At 38.6% G+C, this 21,560-nt stretch overlaps 1 protein-coding gene across 3 annotated transcripts in view; it reads left to right on the plus strand.

Annotated features, from left to right (window-relative positions):
- Positions 1-21,560, plus strand: part of INTS8 (integrator complex subunit 8) — a 54,322-nt gene that overhangs the window by 26,915 nt on the left and 5,847 nt on the right. Inside the window, exons 16-27 of one of the 3 annotated variants that reach the window (XM_032315676.1) lie at positions 2,162-2,283; positions 7,536-7,720; positions 8,130-8,163; positions 9,044-9,100; positions 9,190-9,251; positions 11,944-12,062; positions 14,282-14,385; positions 15,120-15,170; positions 16,663-16,736; positions 16,812-16,876; positions 17,031-17,074; positions 21,056-21,251. In XM_032315676.1, the coding sequence (XP_032171567.1) occupies positions 2,162-2,283; positions 7,536-7,720; positions 8,130-8,163; positions 9,044-9,100; positions 9,190-9,251; positions 11,944-12,062; positions 14,282-14,385; positions 15,120-15,170; positions 16,663-16,736; positions 16,812-16,876; positions 17,031-17,074; positions 21,056-21,172 (1,034 nt within the window). In that variant the 3' untranslated portion in view covers positions 21,173-21,251. Of the gene's footprint in view, positions 1-2,161; positions 2,284-7,535; positions 7,721-8,129; positions 8,164-9,043; positions 9,101-9,189; positions 9,252-11,943; positions 12,063-14,281; positions 14,386-15,119; positions 15,171-16,662; positions 16,737-16,811; positions 16,877-17,030; positions 17,075-21,055; positions 21,252-21,560 lie in introns of those variants that run through there. The other 2 variants (XM_032315677.1, XM_032315678.1) reach the window with 2 other exon arrangements.

The following is a 21,560-nucleotide window of genomic DNA, read 5'->3' on the forward strand; positions in this document are numbered from 1 at the left end:
CCGGAACCATGACCTGAGCCACCCAGGCGCCCCACATCACTTTTTTGTTTGTTTGTTTTTGATCCAAGACTCCTAGCACTGCATGTAATTTATATAAATTCTTACCTTGCTGGATGTTCAGCTGCTTGTCCCATAGTTGGTGTTACATTTAGTGTTTAAAATGGAACTGCAAGGATGTCATGTATTGTTAGGAGAAAGAGGCATAGGTCTAGTGCCTTGCTTCAAGCCTCAGTTACAGACTAAGGTCCCTGAGTTCAGCAGACACCTGGCAGTTGTGCACCCCACTGCCACTGTGAGAGTCGGGGTGGGTAGAATGGTCTGTCCAGCAGGGGGAGGGGTGCACACGAAAGGTGACATCTGTTACATAGTCCTCCCTCTTTTTTTCTTTTCTTTTTTTTTTTTAAGATTTATTCATTTGGGAGAGTGGGGAGCATAGGGAGAGGAAGAAAGAGAAAAGCAGGCTCCACACCCAGTGCAGAGCCCAGCAAAGGCTCAATCCCACCAGCTAAAGCAGAAATTTCCCAATTTTAATACCTTTGTATTAGCTTACTTTCTATTAAGACGTGTCTTTGTTATTTTCCTAGGATTTCAACAAAATTGAATTCTAGGTCTGTCCTGGGTACCTGTTATATCATAGGACTCTACATTTAGAAATAATGATTAATTGTATTGCAGATGCTCAAAGGGAAGTTTAATCTCCAAATCATTGCTTTTCAGGCTGTATCAGGATTCTCCCTAGATTCTGATTTATCTTTAAGAACCATTGCTCTATTATTATTGGGGAGTGCTGGGTGAATAAAGGAAACCTTGGAGCCAAATGCTGTGTGATCTGCCTTTGGCAAAACGTAAAGAACTCCGTGACATGCATGCATTGGGGATACTAATTTCACTTCTCTCTTTGTTCTTTCTTGACGATGTTGCAAATAATGTATATTTTGCTGTGTTCCTATGACTCTCTTTGTCCTGTCAAATCCTTTTTTCGGTAAAGTGAGATATAAACTAATAGCCACAGTCTTTTCTAGAAAGACTACACTATTAATACAGTACTCAAGGAGTTTAATAGCTCTCCCTATTTTAAGTTAACATTGTTATTTAGTATTCTTTGGGATTTTTCTTTTTGCTGAAGTACATTAAAACCTGAATATTGGAGCACCTGGGTGGCTCAGCCTCACATCTGGCTCTCTGCTCAACTGGGAGCCTGCTTCTCCTTTTCCTTTTTTCTGCCTCTCTGCCTACTTGTGCTTTTCGCTCTCTGTCAAATAAATACATAAAAATCTTTAAAAAAAAAAAACCCTGAATATTCTATACTTTGAGCTATGAAAATTTGCAGCATATTTAAATAGTTATATTATTTAATCTCAAAGGAAATTATGTGCAAAAGTTTTTTTTTTTTTTTTTGGTCCAAAACAGTTGAATTCTGGGTGATTTTTTTTTTTCCCCCTCATCACTTTTTTTTTTTTTTTTTTAAAGATTTTATTTATTTGACAGAGAGAGATCACAAGTAGGCAGAGAGGCAGGCAGAGAGAGAGAGAGAGAGGGAAGCAGGCTCCCTGCCGAGCAGAGAGCCCGATGCGGGACTTGATCTCAGGACCCTGAGATCATGACCTGAGCCGAAGGCAGTGGCTTAATCCACTGAGCCACCCAGGCGCCCCCCCCCATCACTTTTTATTTAAAATTGGCTTTGGTGCAGTAAATATTTTTTTGAAAGTAAAAGTCTTATTTCTGAGGAGTATTTATTACATTTTAATCCGAAAAAATATTTTAAATGGTATATTTACTCAGATTTATTACAATTTTATTATGTTTTAGTTCTTTCTGTGCTCTAAGTTTGCTAAAAGTTTATGTGGTACCATTGTTTACTCTCTGTTTGTTTGAATTACAAATTTCTAGAGGACAGGTACTGTGGACTTTCTCAGGTTATTGGCCATGTAACATATTCCTAGTAGATGGTTGTGTTGATTAGTAGTGGGGACCATGCAGTCTGTTTGTTATTGGGAAACCTTAGTTTTCTAGGGAAAAATGTAAAATGTTGGAATTTTTCTATTTTTTCACCTGTTAACTGTTGTTTTTAATTTGTTCAACTGAAATCTTAGTACATGTTTGCTTTGTTCTCATTTTAATGTTATGTGGTAATTCCAACTGTTTTCTTTTGGCTTTTTAGATATTCCTCTTCGTCAGGTGATTGCTGAGGAGTGTGTTGCTTTTATGTTAAACTGGAGGGAAAATGAATACCTTACACTGCAAGTTCCCGCGTTTCTGCTTCAGAATAATCCATATGTAAAGGTAACTTGTGTTTAATCTAAACAAAGGGGTTATTAGTTTGGGATTATTATACCTGTTTCTTTAGATCTATCTTTATGTATTTATTTTTAAGGTTTATTTATTAGAGAGAGAGTGAGCATGACCAGGGGGAGAGGCAGAGGGAGAGAGAAAGGGAGAAGCCGACTGTCGGCTGAGCAGGGGCCTGATGTGGACTCCATCCCAGACCTCTAGTGTCATGACCTGAGCTGAAGGCAGATTGAGCCACCCAGGGGCTCCTGTTTTCTTTAGATTTGTACTACTTAGGGAACTTAATCCAGTTTCTATAATACAGTGGAAGATTGGACAAATATTTGTGGTTAAAAGTATAGTTTTGTGTTCATGAGAAGGCAAGCAAAAATTAGTAACAACATTTTGGTATAACTCTAAATTAGTGAGATGTTAGCTTTTCTTGCTTTGATCAAAATAATCAAACTCTAGTTTTAAGGTCCGGAATACATGAGCTTACCTGTGTATGAACTGGTGGAGTTGTGAGGGGTACATTTCCAGCTGTTTCTATCTGTGCACCTTACCTTCTTTGGAGCCTATTTCCTCCTTTAGATTTGGGCGTGATTCTTGTTAATGTTTATGTAATTACACCCCAGTGAAAGAATTCCTTCAGCGAATTGGTGCTTAGTTCTCCTTTCTTAATTTTATCTGTCCTGTGCAACTGAAAATGTTTCTGGGTGGAGAAAACAAAAAAAGAGACTGGAGTTTTCCCTAAGACTGTGTCTGTTTTGTGCTGTGTATACTGTGAATAAGCAGTGGACTGTTCTCGCTTCCTGGTCTTATTGTTAAGATAACATTTAGTGGGGGCACCTGGGTGGATCAGTAGGTTAAAGCCTCTGCCTTCCGCTCAGGTCATGATCTCAGGGTCCTGGGATTGAGCCCTGCATCAGGTTCTCTGCTCAGTGGGGAGCCTACTTCCTCCTCTCTGCCTGCCTCTCCACCTACTTGTGATCCCTGTCTGTCAAATAAATAAAATCTTAAAAAAAAAAAAGATAACATTTAGTGATTTAACATTTTTCTGTGTGTACTTTTAGTTTTTTAGATTTCCTCCTTATTGTTTGTATGCTTTTTGCTCTTTATCTGCTCTCAAATTTAGTACATAATCTCTTAAATCAGTGGTTATCTGGGAACTCTTGCAAGACTCTTGTCACTTTTTTACATTTGTCTTTGGTTGTTTTTTCCTCCTAATTTCATGTATGTCCTTTTAAAAACTGAGCTCATTTCAACTCTTTGAAGATTTACTGCTATTTTTTGGTGAAGGTTTTCCTCCTTTTTGTCTTCTCTACAATTGTTTCTAAAATTTATTGTCATAATTTGAATCATTTTTGTCTTTGGAATTTTAGACATTGGATTATATCTGGTTTTTGTTTGTGTGTGTGGGGGGGGTTTGTTTGTTTTTTTGTAACCTTTGTGATAGGAGTTCCTCATATCTAGAGTAGTTGTCTGATTATGCCCCATAATCTTGGTCTTTACTAAACTCTCAGGTGAGAGAAGCATTTTGTTCCAAGAGATTTCCACTTAGGATTGTCGCTTGTGGCTCAGGACAATACAGTAGCTTTTCTGTTCTTCTCTCCAATGAGTTCTGTGGAACTGTGCAGAGGCACATGGTTAAGGGTCTGCTGTGTGCAGGATATTGTGCCTCAAGTTCCCTGCCCTTGGGCTGGGTGATCTCACTGCTTCCTGCAGTCCCCCTGATCACACCCAAAAGGAGGGGTGATCTTGCTGAAGAGTCACTGAGGCATCTCATTATCTCTTCTAGTTAGGGTTTGTGTGTCCCCTTCCCTCGTTGGCCACTTGCTGCCTTGTTTATGTGAGGAAAAGGGAATCCAACAAGTCTAGAGTAAGGGATGTAAAAATCCCTTCATTTGGAGCAGTTTCCAAACTTGGAATTTGGCATGGAATATGTATACATATGCATAGGGAAAAATCTGGAAGGGTATTGACTCTCATTATCTCTGGATAGTGGAATATTGTGATAGTGTAATATTTGGTGATTTTAATCAGTTTTATTTTCCATATTTTCTTATTTATTTGGATATTCTGTAATCACAAAAAAGAAAGGGAAAAAATCTTAAGCATGTAACTAAATTGTGCCCTTTTTTTTTTTTTAAAGATTTTATTTATTTATTTGACATAGAGAGATCACAGTAGGCAGAGAGGCAGGCAGAGAGAGAGAGGAGGAAGCAGGCTCCCTGCTGAGCAAAGAGCCCGATGTGGGACTCGATCCCAGGACCCTGAGATCATGACCTGAGCCGAAGGCAGCGGCTTAACCCACTGAGCCACCCAGGCGCCCCGTGCCCTTTTGAAATAATACAAAACTGTGCCGTCTCCCCCTTGGATCAGGAGAGGAGGCAGCTTAGTATATTGGAAAGTGCACAGGATTTATGGACTCTTGGGTTATAAAAGACTAGCTGCTAGGAGGAGGAGGGGGGCTTGGTGGTAATAGTAATAACATAAGACCAGGGTTGTTAATGTGGCCTATAAGGCCTTTTAAGATACAGGTGATTCTACCCCAGTTGGCTCTCTGCTGCTCCTCTGTCATGCCAGCTCTGTGCTGGTGGTACCAGACTTCTCTGAGTACTCACATGTCTCTGTGTGCGGGATACTTTCTCCGCTTCTACACTTAAGCATGTGCTGTTTGGTCATTTAGCTGGGATACCCTTCCTGCTTCTGCCTGTTGGTGTGGTTTCTTTTCTTTTTTAGGATGTTTGTTTGTTTGTTTATTAAAGATTTTATTTATCCATTTGACAGAGATCATAAGTAGGCAGAGAGGCAGGCAGAGAGAGAGGAGAAAGCAGGCTCCCCGCTGAGCAGAGAGCCCGATGTGGGGCTCGATCCCAGGACCCTGGGATCATGACCAGAGCCAAAGGCAGAGGCTTTAACCCACTGAGCCACCGGCACCCCAAGATGTTTGTTTATTTGACAGAGACAGGGCACAAGCAGGAGAAGCAGCAAGCACAGGGAGAAACAGGCTCTGTGCTGAGCAAGGAACCTCATGCGGGGCTCAATCCCAGGACTCTGGGATCATGACATGAGTCAAAGGCAGATGCTTAATGACTGAGCCACCTAGTGCCCCCTTGTGTGGTTTCTTTGAAGCTTTGCCTTATTCCTTTCTCCTCACCTTACCTTTGAAATTTGCTACTGGTCCTGTTACTTTTGAACCATAGACATAGATTTTTGTTGGACTTATGCAGTGTAATCTTGATAGTTACTTTTTATATTCTCAGTGTTTTTTTTTACCTGGTGCCCACACATAGTAGATGTTTAAGAATGTTTGTGGAATTCAGTTGACTTGGGGCCTTAGACTTTGGTTTTTTTTTTTTTTTTTTAAGTAATCTCAGTACCCAGTGTAGGGCTTGAACCCCCCACCACAAGATGAAGAGTCATATGTTCTTCCGACTGAGCCAGCCAGGTGCCCATGGGGTCCAAGATTTCTGAAAATTTTTACTTTAAAGTAAAGCAGTCTAGTGAGGTGTGTGATTCTTGACAACAGAAAATGAATTAAGACCAGGAGCTATAAGAGGCCCTCATTGCACTGCCTGTCAGTAGCTGCTTGTATGGTGGGCCTCGTTGTCGGAGCCGACTTGGGTTCAGTAGGCATGCAGGAGGAAATGTTCTGCTAGACTGTGGACTCTTGATTTCCTTTCACATAGCACAGCTAGAGTTGGTTTTTTTGTTGGAGAGTGCAAGCAGTCGTGGGTGTGGAAGGGACAGTGAGAGGGAGAGAGGGAGAGAATCCTAAGTGGGCTCACGCCCAGCACTGAGCCCGATTCAGTGCTCCATCATGTGCCCCTGAAATCATGACCTGAGCGGAAATCGAGCTGAATGCTTAATTGACTGAGCCACCCAGGTGCCCCACAGCAGGGGTTTTTTACATCATTTTCAGTACCTTAGGAAGCACCAGGGTTCTAAATTTTCTTAGGTGTGATCACGGAGTAGTGGTTATGAGTTGTGATTACGTAGGAGAATGTTCTTGCCTTAGAAGATACATACTGAAGTATTTAAGGATGAGGTGTAGTGTCTGCAGCTCACTAGCTGACAAGCAGTATAGGTAGACCTGTAAAGTAAATGCGGCAGAATATTCACAGTTAAGTCAAGTGTATGGGTATTGAACTATTCAGATTTTTTTATTTTTGAAATGTTTTATTATAAATTGAGAGAAATATCAGTTTTCATTTTTGTCATAATATGGCCACTTTCTTGAAGAAACTGCCTTAAGCAGTGGGGACCCCATTATGAATATTTTCTAGGTCCAGTAAGGGATCTGGGGTTTCCTGATAGACTTGAAATTATCCTTGCCATTTTACCCGCTTAAAGAACAATTAGTTACCAGATTTAATAAGAACGAAGGATAGGGGGGCCCTCTCATTTTGAAATTACAGAGGGAAAGAAATGCTGAATTTGACTTAAGCCAATTTTTTCCTCTACATATGGGGCCTATCTTTTCTCTGTCTTTTGCTTTCAGCCCTTCTACTCTTCATGGGTTTCTCCTGCATTTTTGGTCATTAAGGCTTCCTCTATTTAGATCATTCACTTTGAGTAATCTGTCCTTCCTTCTGTCTCCTCACATCTGCAATAGTTCCAGTCAGTGGCTGCCATTTTTCTTAGACAAAGGTTGTCCTTAAATCTTACTACTTTATCTTGCCAACTTCAATTTCCAGATTTCTCATTTTTTCACTAAAAGTTTGTTTTGAGTGATTAAAGCATGTGTGAAGTTAAAGCACTATTTTAATTGCTTCTCTGGGCTTTACCACAGTTAACATTATGTATATGTTCCATTACACACACACACACACACGCATGCACACACCCACGTCCCCCACCCCTTTTAAAGTGGGATCATACTATTTACCAGCTTGGTGTGCCCCCTCCCCCCCGGCTCTGCCAACACAACTAATGAAGTATCCACCTCTTTGCTTTGTCTCAGTTTTGTTCTTACTAGACTATACTTGTTTGTCCTCATTAAACTTTAATTGTGAAGAAAAAATGAGCTTTACAGTGTGGCAGAACCAGAGCATCCTCTTTCCCATTCAGATTTCTGATCTGTTAATAGACAATGAGCTCTAAATTCCTCAGCGGTTGGATGGAAGGCACAGTATAAAATAACTGGTATATTTGGATAGTTATCTTTCTTTCTTCAAGTGTGCCTTAATAATAGAACTTATATCTGTGATTCTGTTGTTACAAATTATTTTTTGTGAATTTTTTGTTTTTTGTGTGTGTTATAGCTTGGACAGCTTTTAGCAGCTACATGCAAAGAACTTCCTGGCCCGAAAGAAAGTAGACGGACTGCTAAAGACCTTTGGGAAGTTGTTGTTCAGATCTGTAGTGTGTCCAGTCAACACAAACGTGGAAATGATGGCAGAGTTAGTTTAATAAAGCAAAGGGAATCTACATTAGGTATAATGTATCGGTATGTTTCTATCAGTTTATTTCCTGAGTTATGTGTACTGTGTACTGTTTCAAGAACATCAGCCTTTTATCTTTGTATATCATAAAGATAGACACTATTAGAGTTCTCTGGTGCTGATTTCTGGTCTGACATGGCCACCTTTGGAGGTATCTTATGCTTATATGCTATTTTAAGAGATTGCTAATCATTTAATATCTATTGGAATTCAGAATCAGTGAAGCCTGTGATTGCATTGTACTGATGAAGTCACATAATGATAAAACAGACAAGTTGTTTTATTAAGTTAGTGTGACAGTAGAACATTATTTTCTTTTATATGTGCAGAACTGGAGAGTTAGAAGTAAACCATCTATAATTTGCTTTAATTCTGATAATAAATGTAAATACAAAATTTATGTTTTTTTTGTAGGAGCGAACTACTTTCTTTTATCAAAAAATTACGGGTAAGTTTTATTAAAAGTTGATGTAATTACTGCTGATTTTCATACAACAGGACTGAAAAAGAGTGTTTAAATGCTGATTATTTAAATACTCTGTATAATGTGCTTATTATCTTCAGTGATCATTCCTGAAGATGGGTTGGTCTGAATGCAGAGGTTTATTTTGCATTTACCTTAACATGTTTTAGTGAATAGAACAGGTATTTTTTAAATTTTAAAGAAGTCTTTCTAATAGAGCTGGTTGTGTGAAGCCTGGTTTTAATTTTTGTTAGCATTAATATTACGTCTATATACTGGACATAACCTAGATTCCATTCCATTCTTTATTATTGTAGGGAATAAAAAGTTTAATATTTTAGAGATAGCTGGAATTACTAATTGGAAAGAGATTTTTTTACTCAATTTTAAAAGTCAATCTGAGGACTGGAGCACCATAGGCTTGTCGCCTCAGTATGGTAATTTTTATTTTAAGATTTATTTAATGTAGAGAGAGGGCGTACGTGCATACATATGGGTGCACATGCATGGGGGACGGGTAGAGGCAAAGGGAGAAAATCTCAGGCAGACAACATGCTGAGTGTGGAACCCAGCTCAGGGCTTCATCCCATGACCATGAGATCATGACCTGAGACAAAACCAAGAGTTGGATGTTCAACTGACTGAGCCACCCAGGCGCCCCTAAAAAGAGTAATTTTTGTGTAAATTGTATGCTTGATTTCTTTCATGAGATTAAAAATAAACAACCTGTAGTGTGTGCTCTAAAGAAGATGGTATATTTCAAAAGTGAAAGAATTTTTTGAGAGCAAATCCTTGGTGTCCCTGAGGTTGACAGGAATATTAAATATATATATTTAAGGATTCTTTCTTCTTTTCTTTCTTGTAGGAGCCATTGGTTTTGACTATTATTTTGTCACTCTTTGTGAAACTTCACAATGTTCGGGTCAGTATTTCATAATCTCATTAAAAAAATCTTCAAAAGAAATTTTTAAAAAATCACACTTTTAAAAATATATATTTTTTTCTTCTTAGGAGGACATTGTCAATGATATTACAGCTGAGCACATTTCTATTTGGCCATCTTCCATCCCCAAGTAAGATGTATTATAGCTTTATATTTATTACTTAAATATTTAGAAACCATCCTGATATAGGTAACCTTGAGTAATTTGACTAAAAGGCTTCTCTTAGGCTTCTCTTAGGCTTCTCCAGCCAAGTTTGTTTCTGTGTTGCAGTCATTATGTTCCTATAAATGAATGTAACCTAACTGTAAGAGCTAAGTTATACCAGCCTTCGGTTGAACAGAAAGATCCCTAAGTGATCCTGACAATTTGTCAATGGGTAGAAATAGAAAATCGAGGCAAAAAAATTGATTTCCTGTTAGATTTCCAGGATTTTGCATCTTTTACAGGTATCTGTTTGAAAATGACTTTTTAATAATTCTTTGTAGGTCTGCTCTAATACTGTGATTGTCAGAAGCTCCCAAACCTCTTTTAGTTACTAAGAAATTCTTGGGTACTTTGAGAAATGTTCTTTCTTTCATCTCCTGAGAACTACAATAAGATGATGGGGGAATTTTGGAGAGAGAGAAGAAAATGTTCTTTTTCTATTTTATTTTATTTTATTTTATTTTAAAGATTTTATTACTTATATGACAGAGAGCACAAGCAGGGGGAGGGGCAGAGGGAGAAGGAGAAGTAGGCTCATAGCTGAGCAGAGAGCCCAATGTGGGACTTGATCCCAGGACCCTAGCTAGGATCATGACCTGAGCAGAAGGAGACACTTTAACTGACTGAGCCACCCAGGTACCCCAAAATGTTCTTTTTCTGAAAGAAGAAACCATTTACACATTGTTTTTCCTACCCATAGCAACTTCTCATTCAGGAGTCCCATTTCTTTTCTCACAAAAGTGACTTTTTCTTCCTTCCCCACTCCCCAATTTTTTCTTTGCTTTTTTTTTTTTTTTAACTTATGCCTGAAGGGCAGGACTAAGCCTTATTTTATTGCTCTTAGTGGCATCTTTGAAGAAGGAAAGATTTTGGTAGGTAGGTAAGTGGTCTATAGAATGAGAGTAATTTGCTTTCATCTCAGTCTTAGAGATGGAAAGTAGTTGTGCATCTTGAGTAGGTTTGGAGGGTCAAAAGTGGGTGGGTGACCCTTTCCTCCACTTACAGAGGCTTGTTTCCCGAAGAATCACCATACTTCATGAAGCCAGTGTTTATACTACACAGCGTTACAACTGCAGATTTGTTTTTTCAAGATTTTTAAGTAATTCTGTACCCATCATGGGACTTGAATTTATAACCTGGAGAGCAAAAGTCGCATGCTTTACTGACTGAGCCAGCCAGGCATCCTGTAACTGCATTTTTTATATGAATTTTTTAAAAAGATTTATTCATTTATTTGATAGAGTACAAGCAGAGGGAGAGGGAGAAGCAGGCTTCCTGCTGGGCAGGGAGCCTAATGCGGGACTCGATCCCAAAACCCTGGGATCATGACCTAAGCTGAAGTCAGATGTGCAACAGACTGAGCCATCCAGGCACCCCTGAAAATTTTTTTTTTTCCTAGCTTACCTGCATGAACCAGGTTGGGCGGGGAGGGGCAAAGGGAGAGGGAAGGAAGGAATCTTGCAGGCACCAGATGTGGGGTTTAGTCTCACAACCCTGAGATCATGACCCCAGCTGAAATCAAGAGTCTTGATGCTTAACCAAATGAGCCACCTCGGGGCGCCTTATGTAAAATTCTGTATGTAAGATAGCAGTCCATAAGTCAGGTAGAAATACTTCTGCTTTTTTAACTGATAGTCGGTAGCATCATAATTTAATGATTGATTTTCAAAGTATGTTTATAAATGAAGCAAAAGAATAGTTTACCATAGAGGCTTTGAGCTAGATTGGTAGGGTTTGAGTCTGCGCCTCTTTTTCAGTTACCTGGTGGATGACCTTGGATAAGTTGCTTTCTTTGCCAGTTCTTCGTTTATTAAATGAGTGAAAGAATAGTACCTACGTCAGATTTGTGAGGATTAAATAAGTTAATACATTTTCTAAACTAGGTGTTTAGAATAAGGACTGGCACATAATAGGCTTAATAACCATAATCTTCGTGATAAAGGCACTCTAATGTAAATTGACCCAGAGAAAATAAAATGTGACTAAATGACCAAGAAAGCATTTTTCTTGAGCAAGAGTCTTTATTGACTCCAAAAATAGTGTGAGAATGGCCTGGATTAAACATTACTATTTTAATGTCAGTTGTTTTGATTTGTAGATAGAATTCTTATTAACATTTTATAAATTTCTTGTATCACAAACCTGTTTAACTCATTTAGTTGTAAATGTCTGATCGAGTATTTGCCAACAATACCTTAGTTTCTTTCCCTCTCTACTGGGATGCTGGTGAACTATGGTTAGCTCTTGACCCTCTTGTGTGTCTGAATCCAGAGCCTATGTTCTCTCCCACTGTCCCGTACTGTTTCTGGGAGGTGGGCACTATCAGCTGTATTTCTTGGATGCTGGGCTGGCTTTTATCCCCACAGTTCCATCTTGTATTTTTGTGTCAAAGGACTTCCAGGTTTAACCAGGCTCAGAGCAGCTGACTTCCTTCCTTCCCCTTACTCCTTTTTTAGACTTAGTTGCTGTGATCATTTTAATATATTTACTCTTAGTAATACTTAGCATTGTATTTACGGTCACCCTAAATTTTGGCTAAGTCTTTGTTTTTAGTGTGTCTGGAATTTGAAGTTGAAAAATAGAGATTAATGTTCATCGTCTTTTTTTTTTTTTAAAGCCTCCAGTCGGTGGACTTTGAAGCTGTGGCGATCACAGTGAAAGAGCTAGTTCGGTACGCCCTCAGTATAAACCCCAACACCCATTCCTGGCTAATTATTCAGGCAGACATTTATTTTGGTAAGTGAGATGTATGGTTGCTTTGTGTTTTTGCTTTTTTGTAGCACTTTTGGAAATGAAAATAAATAATGACACATTTTTCCCCCAATACTTTAAGTCTTGTTTTTGATCTCTGACTCTTCTTCCTAGATAGACTTATGTATTCATTTTTCCGTATTGAGCATTTGGTTTGCATACTTTTAATTTTTTATATTGACTACCTTTTTTCTGTTTTTTTTTTTAAAAAAGTTTGTTCATCTACTAAGTTGGTTAAGACATTCTTTTTTTTTTTTTAAGATTTTATTTATTTATTTGACAGAGATCACAAGTAGGCAGAGAGGCAGGCAGTGGGGGAAGCAGGCTCCCTGCTGAGCAGAGAGCCGGATGCAAGGCTTCATCCCAGGACCCTGGGATCATGACCTGAGCCGAAGGCAGAGGCTTTAACCCTGGTTAAAACATTCTTAGGAAAAGAAGTTAAAGGTAGGTAGTTTGTAAAATTGCCTTTTTTTTTTTATTTTTTTTTTATTTTTAGAGAGAGACTGAGAGAAAGCACAAGCAGGGAGAGGGGGAGACAAAGGAAGGAGAGAATCCACAAGCAGACTCCTCCCTGAGCTGGGAGCATGATGTGGGGGCCTGATCCCAGGACCCTAAGATCATAACCTGAGCCAGAACCAAGAGTCAAACACTTAACTGACTGAGCCACCCAGGCGCCCCTTTAAAATTGCTGTTTTAAAATATTCTGTCCCAGGGGTACCTGGGTGGCTCAGTTGGTTAAGCAGCTGCCATTTGCTCAGGTCCTGATCTCAGGGTCCTGGAACGGAGCCCTGCCTCAGGCTCCCTGCTCAGTGGGGAGTTTGCTTCTCCTTCTCCCTTTGTCCCTCCTCCTGCTTGTGCTTGCTCTCTCTCAAATAAATAAATAAAAATCTTTAATAAAGAAATTTGGGGTGCCTGGGTGGCTCAGTGGGTTAATGCCTCTGCCTTTGTCTCAGGTCATGATCTCAGGGTCCTGGGATTAAGCCCCACATCCGGCTCTCTGCTCGGCAGGGAGCCTGCTTCCTCCTCCATCTCTCTGCCTGCCTCTCTGCCTACTTGTGATCTCTGTCAAGTAAATCAATAAAATCTTTAAAAAACAAACAACAACAAGAACAACAAAATCACCTTTTAAAAAGAAACTTAAAATATTCTATTCTGAATATGCTGTTCTAAAATCTGTCTCGGCACTCTTGATAATTATTTGTGTTCTTGGAAGTAGATTCCTGACTCCTCCCCCACCCCATTATATGTGATAGATACTTGATATGAAAGTTCCGATATTTCTGTTACTGTATCGGTAAAATCAAATTTCTGACTGATAGTGGTTCAGGATCAATTTTCTTTAGGAATTGAATTTTTTAAAGAGAAAGTTCAAAATAAAAGAGAGGGTAAAGGCTAGTATAATGAACCCCCATGTATCTGTCATCCAGCTTTAACAGTCATTAACTTATGCCCAGCTTTATTTTATCTGTACCCTCACCTGCATCATCCCCCCCTCCTGGATTCTTTTTGAAGCAAATAATTACTAGTTTCAATGCTCATTTTTACCATAAATCCTCAAAGAACTTACTCTCAAGATCTTAATATCCATGTTCAAAATAGATTTATTGATTATAAACTACCTCAGAAAATTCAGGTTATGTTTCTAGTATGGGTGTTTGGGAAACAGATACCTCCAATACTAAATTCTAGTAATGTGCTAGTAAGGTTGACAGGAGATCTGAGCTAAATTTTTGGCTAATCGGTTTTAGAAAGCAAGGAACATATTATATTGCTTCTTTATTTTTTTATTTTTATTTTATTATTTTTTAAAGATTTTATTTATTTATTTGACAGAGAGAAATCACAAGTAGATGGAGAGGCAGGCAGAGAGAGAGAGAGGGAAGCAGGCTCTCCGCTGAGCAGAGAGCCCGATGCGGGACTCGATCCCAGGACTCCGAGATCATGACCTGAGCCGAAGGCAGCGGCTTAACCCACTGAGCCACCCAGGCGCCCCTATATTGCTTCTTTAAATTAGTTCTTAAAAATGTGGTGTGTGTGTGTATGTGTTGTCCTGGAGAAGTCTTATCCCTACTCCTGTGGTTTGAATCTGCTTTTATCAACTCATGAAGTAATAATACCCGACTCTTCACAAAAGAGGCCTTGTCTATTTTTTCACCTATTATGTCTAATGATCAGTAATTCTTTACTTCTGTTTTCTACTTTAGCAACAAATCAGTATTCAGCAGCTCTCCACTATTACCTGCAGGCAGGAGCTGTGTGTTCTGATTTCTTCAATAAGGCTGTGCCCCCTGATGTATATACAGACCAGGTAAACTATTTTTGTGGGCTCTCTTTCTTTCCTACCTTTACAGTGTTTTTTTTCGGGCTCCTTTTTGGGTAAATTTATTTCTTTCCCTGTATGTGGGGATAACTCCAAATTGAACGCTGTAGCTGCAATTCCACTGTATATTTCCAGGGCCCACAGATCACTGCTGCTTTGATTTCCCAAAACACTTAAAACTCAACCTGTCCAAAACTGATTTCAGTATCTGACCTTACAGTCTCCCTCCTCATGACCTTTTCCCACAAAAAGAACAAAACACCAAAATACCAAACACCTTTGTTCGACCATTTGAGTTGACCAAGCCCAAATCCTGATGTCCTCTTCTTTACTGACACTCCGCCTGAAATCCAGTCAGCCTTCAAGACCTACTGATTCTCTCTTCAATCTCAAATTTATTTCATTTTCTTCTGATATGTATTGCTCTTTCCTCTGGTTTAGGCCACCGTTATCAAAACTTACTGAATGGTATTTTTCAGTACTTTAGTAATACATGGTTTTTAAAATGAGATCTTAAATTTTGTAGTAACTAGCTACTTTTAATTAAAAATTGTTTTTTTTAGAGCAGTTTTAGATTCACAGCAAAACTGAGTAAAAAATAGGGTTCTCATATACCCACCATTTCCACATACACAAAATTTTCACCACTGTTGACATTCTACATCGGGTCAGTTGGTTACCATTGATGTTGACTCGTTTTTGAAAATAATCTATTTTTGTAGGTAATAAAACGAATGATAAAATGCTGTTCCTTGCTGAATTGCCACACACAGGTTAGTTCATGATACCATGTTGTTGATTTATTTTCATGTACTGAGCATTGAACTGGGAAGTAGCCTTTCTTTTCTGTATCATAAAGTTTATGGTGCTTAAGATTTTGGCATATTCTTTCAAATTTTTTAGTAAATTTTAACTGAAATGAAAGTATGAATTAGAAAACATTGGTCTTTGCGTTTTCAAGTATTTCTTTTTAATATGTAAGAGTGGGTATATACATTAGTCAGCAAGGGACCTATAAAATCAATATGGCAGTGAGATACCCCTTCATATTCACTAGGATGGCTGTAACTGAAAGACAGTAACTAGTGTTGGTGAAGGTGTGGAGAAATTGTAACCCTCATACATTGCTGGTAGGAATATAGAACGGGGCATCTCCTTTGGAAAACAACTTGGCAGTTCCTCAAAAACTTTAGGCATAAAATCACCATGTAAGCCAGCAGTTCAATTCCCAGATTTGTAACCAGGGAAATTGAAAACCAGTCCACAGAAAAATTGGTACATAAAAGTGCACAGTAACATTATTCATAACAGCCAAAAAGTAGAAACAACCCAGAGGTACATCAGTTGGTGAATGGATAAATGAAATTTGGTAGATCCTGTGGTAGAATATTATTTAGCCATAAGAACGGGTGAAAGGCTGATACGTGCTACAACAGGGATGAATCTTAGAGGTATTTTGTTGAGTGAAAAAAAGCCACATAAAAATGGCTTTGTATTAATGATTTTATTCATATGAAATGTCCAGAGTAAGCGAATCTGTAGTCCAAATGTAGATAAGTGGTTGCCAGAGACTGAGGGTGTGGAGGAGTGGACTAGCTGTGACAGGTCTAATTGCATGTTCTGTATGTCCTTGAAAGTCATTATGTAATACTTTTGGCAGTTTTCCATTCCTTTCAGTTTTCTGAACTGGCTTTTTGCCAGTTTCTCAAATAAAACTAAACTATGATTTAGTTCATTGATTAAAAAATATTGGGCAGATTTTTAAAAAGATTTTATTTGAGAGCACGAAAGAGCATGTGTACTAGAGTGCACACATGCACATACAAACAGAGGGAGGGGCCCAGGAAGAGGGAAAAGCAGGCTGAGCAGGGAGCGCGATGAGGGGCTCCATCCGAGGACCCTGACACTTAACACCCCGAGCCAGTAGGCGCCCTGGGCTGACAGATTCTTGTGTAAAGGTTTTTCGTAGTTAAAATTATATGTAGGAGTCCATAAATACAAGCTGATCTACTCAGTACGATCTGCAAGCCCTCTTGAATATATTCTTGATGTAAGAATCATTAAAAGTTAACCCTCCCAGGGGCACCTGGCTGGCTCAGTTGGAGGAGCATGCCACTCTTGATCTTGGGTTTGTGAAATCAAACCGCCCATTGGGTGCGGAGATTATTAAAAAAAAAAAAAATAAATTAAAAAATTTACCCCGCCCAAGGGAGTCATTGTTGACACTGGTTATGTGAAACCATTTTCAAATCTTTGTTTATGTAGGTGGCAATTTTATGTCAGTTCCTCAGAGAAATTGACTACAAGACAGCCTTTAAGTCATTGCAGGAACAAAACAGGTACGAATCATTTTTTAAATGAAGTTGAAATTTTTCGGCTTAAGAAAGAGGAAGTAACTAAATTCTATTTTTCAGTCATGATGCTATGGACTCCTACTATGACTACATATGGGATGTTACCATTTTGGAATATTTGACTTGTATCCTTTCATCAGCATATGTGTTATTGGAACAGTTCATTTCTGTAAATTGAAAAAATACTGTGTATTTCCTAAATCAAAGTTGAGGAACAATTGAGATTGCGTCATGGTATTTAATAGTATCAGATTTATTATTCTTAACTGATTTGTTTAGATCTTCACCATAAAAGAGGAGAAACAGATAAAAGACAAATTGCAGTAAGTTACTTTATATGCCTTTCTTCAGTGATATACTTAATTTCCATGGTATTAAACCATTGTTAACATTTGGACCAACAAAAAAAGATTTCGTGTGCCTGGTTATTGCCAGAATTTAGTTATCTGTGTTTACTTTTAATAGGTCCTATTTTTATCTTAGAGCTTTTACCTCTAGTTTATTTTATATTAAAATGTTAGATCATATCCCTCTCTGCTCCAAACCTTTAAATGGTTTCCCATTTCCTGCAATGCCAGAGTTCTTAATAATGACCCACAAGGCTGCAGATGACTTGACCACTATCCATTCCACTTTCCCTGTTGCTAACTTCTCCTACACCATTAGCTGTTCTTTGAGCGTGCTGAAAACATTCATCACTGAAGGGCCTTTGAAATTTTCTTTTTTTTTTTTTTTTTTTTTTTAAATCTTTTTTTTTTTTTTTTAAGATTTTATTTATTTATTTGACAGAGAGAAATCACAAGTAGGCAGAGAGGCAGGCAGAGAGAGAGAGAGAGGAGGAGGCAGGCTCCCTGCCGAGCAGAGAGCCCGATGTGGGACTCGATCCCAGGACCCCGAGATCATGACCTGAGCCGAAGGCAGCGGCTTAACCCACTGAGCCACCCAGGCGCCCTGAAATTTTATTTTCTAGAAACATTTCTTAACTTCCCTCAGGTCTCCTTAACTGTCTTCTTAGTGATCATCATTTCTTGGGCATCTTATAAAATAGGCAGTCTTTCCCCACCCTTTACCCTTTAACACTTCTCCTTTCTCTTTTGAAATTTTCCTTCATTACACTTATTACATCTGATACACTGTATATTTACTTGTTGGTTACTTCCCCACAAGGTAGGGACTTGGTTTTGTTACAGCGGATACCTAGAATGTTTCCTAGCTCATAATAGATACTTAGTAGTTATTAAATAGATTATTTAAAGATTTGACTTATAAGCCAAAGCATTATAAATTTATGGCCATTTTTACTTGCCTAACATTTTTGCATCATTATCACCAAAGATATTTTCTCTTTCCTCTTTCACCCACATTAACAAAATTACATATTCTTATGCATATTTTAAAACTCTCTACTTGGACTAAATTGTAGGACCATTATTTAGAGGAAAACTATAATAGTATCTTTTTAAAAAATGAAAGGATAAAAACGTGAAACTAGCTGCACTTGACTGGAGGCCACTGTCCCTGCATTTCCAGCTTATCCAGGGCTGGAAGGCAGTACTGAAATTGTTACTTCCAAATTGCCTTTACTTGTAATCATCTTACACGCTTCCTCTTTAAAGCTTACATTGGTCTCCACATGAGCTCATCTAAACCAACCTACTGGGTGTTCCTCTACGTACATCAAAATACGTGATCTGTTAACGCAGTATCCCTAGCTTTGCAGGTTCCATTGTTACCTTTACTCTGAATCAGCCACCCACACCCATAGCCAGGCCTTATTGTCAGTTGTTCTACGTAAGGTCTTTCTGTCAGTAATCTATCCCTCTCTTATTTCCTGGCTCCCATGTTCATTATCAGTGAGATGTTCAGGTTCAAGACCAGTTTTTCCTCAGTCTGTCAGTGCCTCCCCAGCTTCCCGTCCTTCCCTACTCACCAGTATAGCTAATACCAACCTGTGTGCTGTCGGAGATACTGATTCATTTGGTCTGAGACGAGGTTCTGGAATCCACATTTTAATTTTGGCAGGTCGTTCTGATGACAAACCACATTTGGAAACCCCTGCTTGTCTATGGCTGACTGTCAGAACTACCCTTTGATCAATATTATAGCATCTTTGCTTTTTTTGGTCCTTCACTTCACCTGGAAAAATCCCTTTTCAAAAATGTAAGCTTTTTATTCTGAGCCAGAGTCCAACTGGAAAAACTCCTGCAACCATAGAAGCTGGTGCCACTACCAAACCCTGGTCTCCAACCTTCATTGGCTCTTCATCTCTTGGGTTATGGCCAGCAGTCAGGGGTCTACTTTTTCACGGACTAATTTAGACTTGCCTTCTGTTTAGCACCCCTGTCCTTTCTCTCCCTATTCTGTACTTCCTTGCCTGTGTTCAGACCAGAAAAAAGACTGACCAGCTCCTATCCATATAGGAATTGTAGTTTTGGGAATTGTGGCCATATGAGTTCAGCTTCAGATCCCTCCTTCCCACCTTTAAAATCTAACTGTGCTCACCACTAGGCGCCCTCTTAGTAAGAGGTTCTGTTACTCCTTGATGAAGGCACGTTTTTAGGCTTTGATTCTCTCTTCAGTGACCTTTAACTAGTTGTCTCCTCTCCTCTATTGTCAATCTGCCCCATAACTTATGAACTATTTGATCCTTGACTGTGCCTCTACCTCCCTCTTCCTTTCTCTGCCTAGTTTTTTGAAGCTCTTTGGTCCAGTGTAACTCACCACTCCTGTTATCTCAAGGTTCATTCAGTCAGTGGCTGTTCTTCAGTCCTTATCCTTCTGTTTATCTCTCACTTCTTAAAATTCTTTCCCTGACATCATTTTTACTGTTCTTTTCACTGTTAGGATTTTTCTTCTCTATGGGTATCTCCCTGTCTGCCCCTTAACTTTGATTCCCCCAAAAGTTGGTCCCTCCATTATTCTGCTTGCTCTGCGTCCTCCCTCGGTAGCTCCATCCACTTACGGTTTTGACTGCTACCCAGAGTACATTGTTTCTCTCAAATCTCTGGGCAGTTCCAATTTCTGTCTTCTACTTTGGACTTTTATAGCCAGTTATCTTTGTGACATTTGGTTTGTTTGAAATTACTCTGTAGTTATACCTTGGGACCATGTTTTTCCATGTGTATTCCTTCATATGGAAATGGTATTATCCAGCAAGTCTTCCTACTCTCTGATCATTTCTGGGTAGTCTTGCTATCCCCCTTCAAGCTACATATCAGAACAGTCTTTGTTGTTTAAAGATGTTCTAAATGGGTTTCTTTTTTTAATTTGTAGATTACTTTAAAGGTAATTCAAAGATACTAAAATGTTCTCACAAAATGCTCCTTGGCAGAATACTGTCGATTTTTAGTAGGCTGAGGTATTTCTTTCTAATCACGGAAGAAGTGCAGTACTATGTGCTGTTACAGTGCTGAACAGCTAGCTGTTTTTGCACATTAAAAAAGTGAAGCCTTTCCTGAAACATGAATTTTGACTTATAAACTTTTGTTGGAGCCCTAATTTAACTGTAACAAATGTGTCAAATGACATGTAGGGGTTATTTACTGGTATTTTTAGTCAAACTTATATGAATTAATGTTACTGTAGCTTGAGTTGTCTCCCCCCTTTTCCACAGGGGTAAGTTCCAAGACCTCTCTGGTGGATGCCTGAAATCATGGCTAGTACTAAATGCTACATGTACATACCTACCTATAAGAGCAGTTATAACAATATACTGTAATAAGCTATGTGAATATAGTCTCTCAAGAGTATCATCACCCTTCTTCTGATGTGAGGTGAATGATGTAAGCATTGTGGTACAGTATTAGATTACTGTTAACTTTTTTTTTTTTTTTTTAAGATTTTATTTGAGAAGGGGAGAGAGAGCAAGCAAGAGCACAAGAGCAGGTGGAGGCTTTGATCAGCACTCAACCAGGCAGAGGGAGCAGCAGACTCCCTGCTGAACAGGGATCCAAAGATGCTGGGATTATGACCTGAGCCTAAGATAGATGCGTAACTGCCTGAACCACTCAGGCCCCCCTACTCTTGACTTTCTAAGATATGTCAGGAGGAGGATCATCTGCTTCCGGACCCTAGACCTTCAGATAAGGGGGGGCCTATACTATAATTCCATAAAAAGTGGTTTAGCATATCCTTTTTAAGAGTGGCTCTCGTCTGTTTTTATTAATTTCTTCCATCTCTCTCATCATTTACAATTAGAGGTTAACTAATCATTAAGCTGAGTGTTAGTATGTAGGTAGTTTTATATTATGTTTACTAGTATTTTTTACCACACCTGTAATAATGTCACTTTCTTGTTTTGGAAGATCAAAGCCATCGGCCAGACAGAACTGAATGCAAGCAACCCAGAAGAAGTGTTACAGCTGGCAGCGCAGAGAAGGAAAAAAAAGTTTCTCCAAGCAATGGCAAAACTTTACTTTTAAGCAGTTAGTTAAAATTTTTTAACTTTTATTTTTTAAACAATGGGCTAAAAATAAACAGTATTAGATTATATAATACATATGTACACATTTAGTGGTGTTTTCTTTTCAGACAATACTGAAAAAATTTAAAAACTATACAGAAGACTTCATACCATAACCATAGCTTAAATTTATAATTTCTTCAAAGGAAGAGATTCACATGTCCAGTAACAGAATAAACTAGCAACTTAGTATAATTTGTTTTCTATTTAGACTCCCTCTTGAGGCTGAAATTTCATTTTTTTAAAAAACTAAAATATGTATAAGTAGCTAGTCTATATACAGCAAGTTCTTATGTCAGGTTTTTTTGTTTGTTTTCAATAAATAATCTAGCAGTCAGTATACATTT

This window comes from Mustela erminea, chromosome 16 (assembly GCF_009829155.1).
Source record: "Mustela erminea isolate mMusErm1 chromosome 16, mMusErm1.Pri, whole genome shotgun sequence".
NCBI classification, from domain to species: domain Eukaryota; kingdom Metazoa; phylum Chordata; class Mammalia; order Carnivora; family Mustelidae; genus Mustela; species Mustela erminea.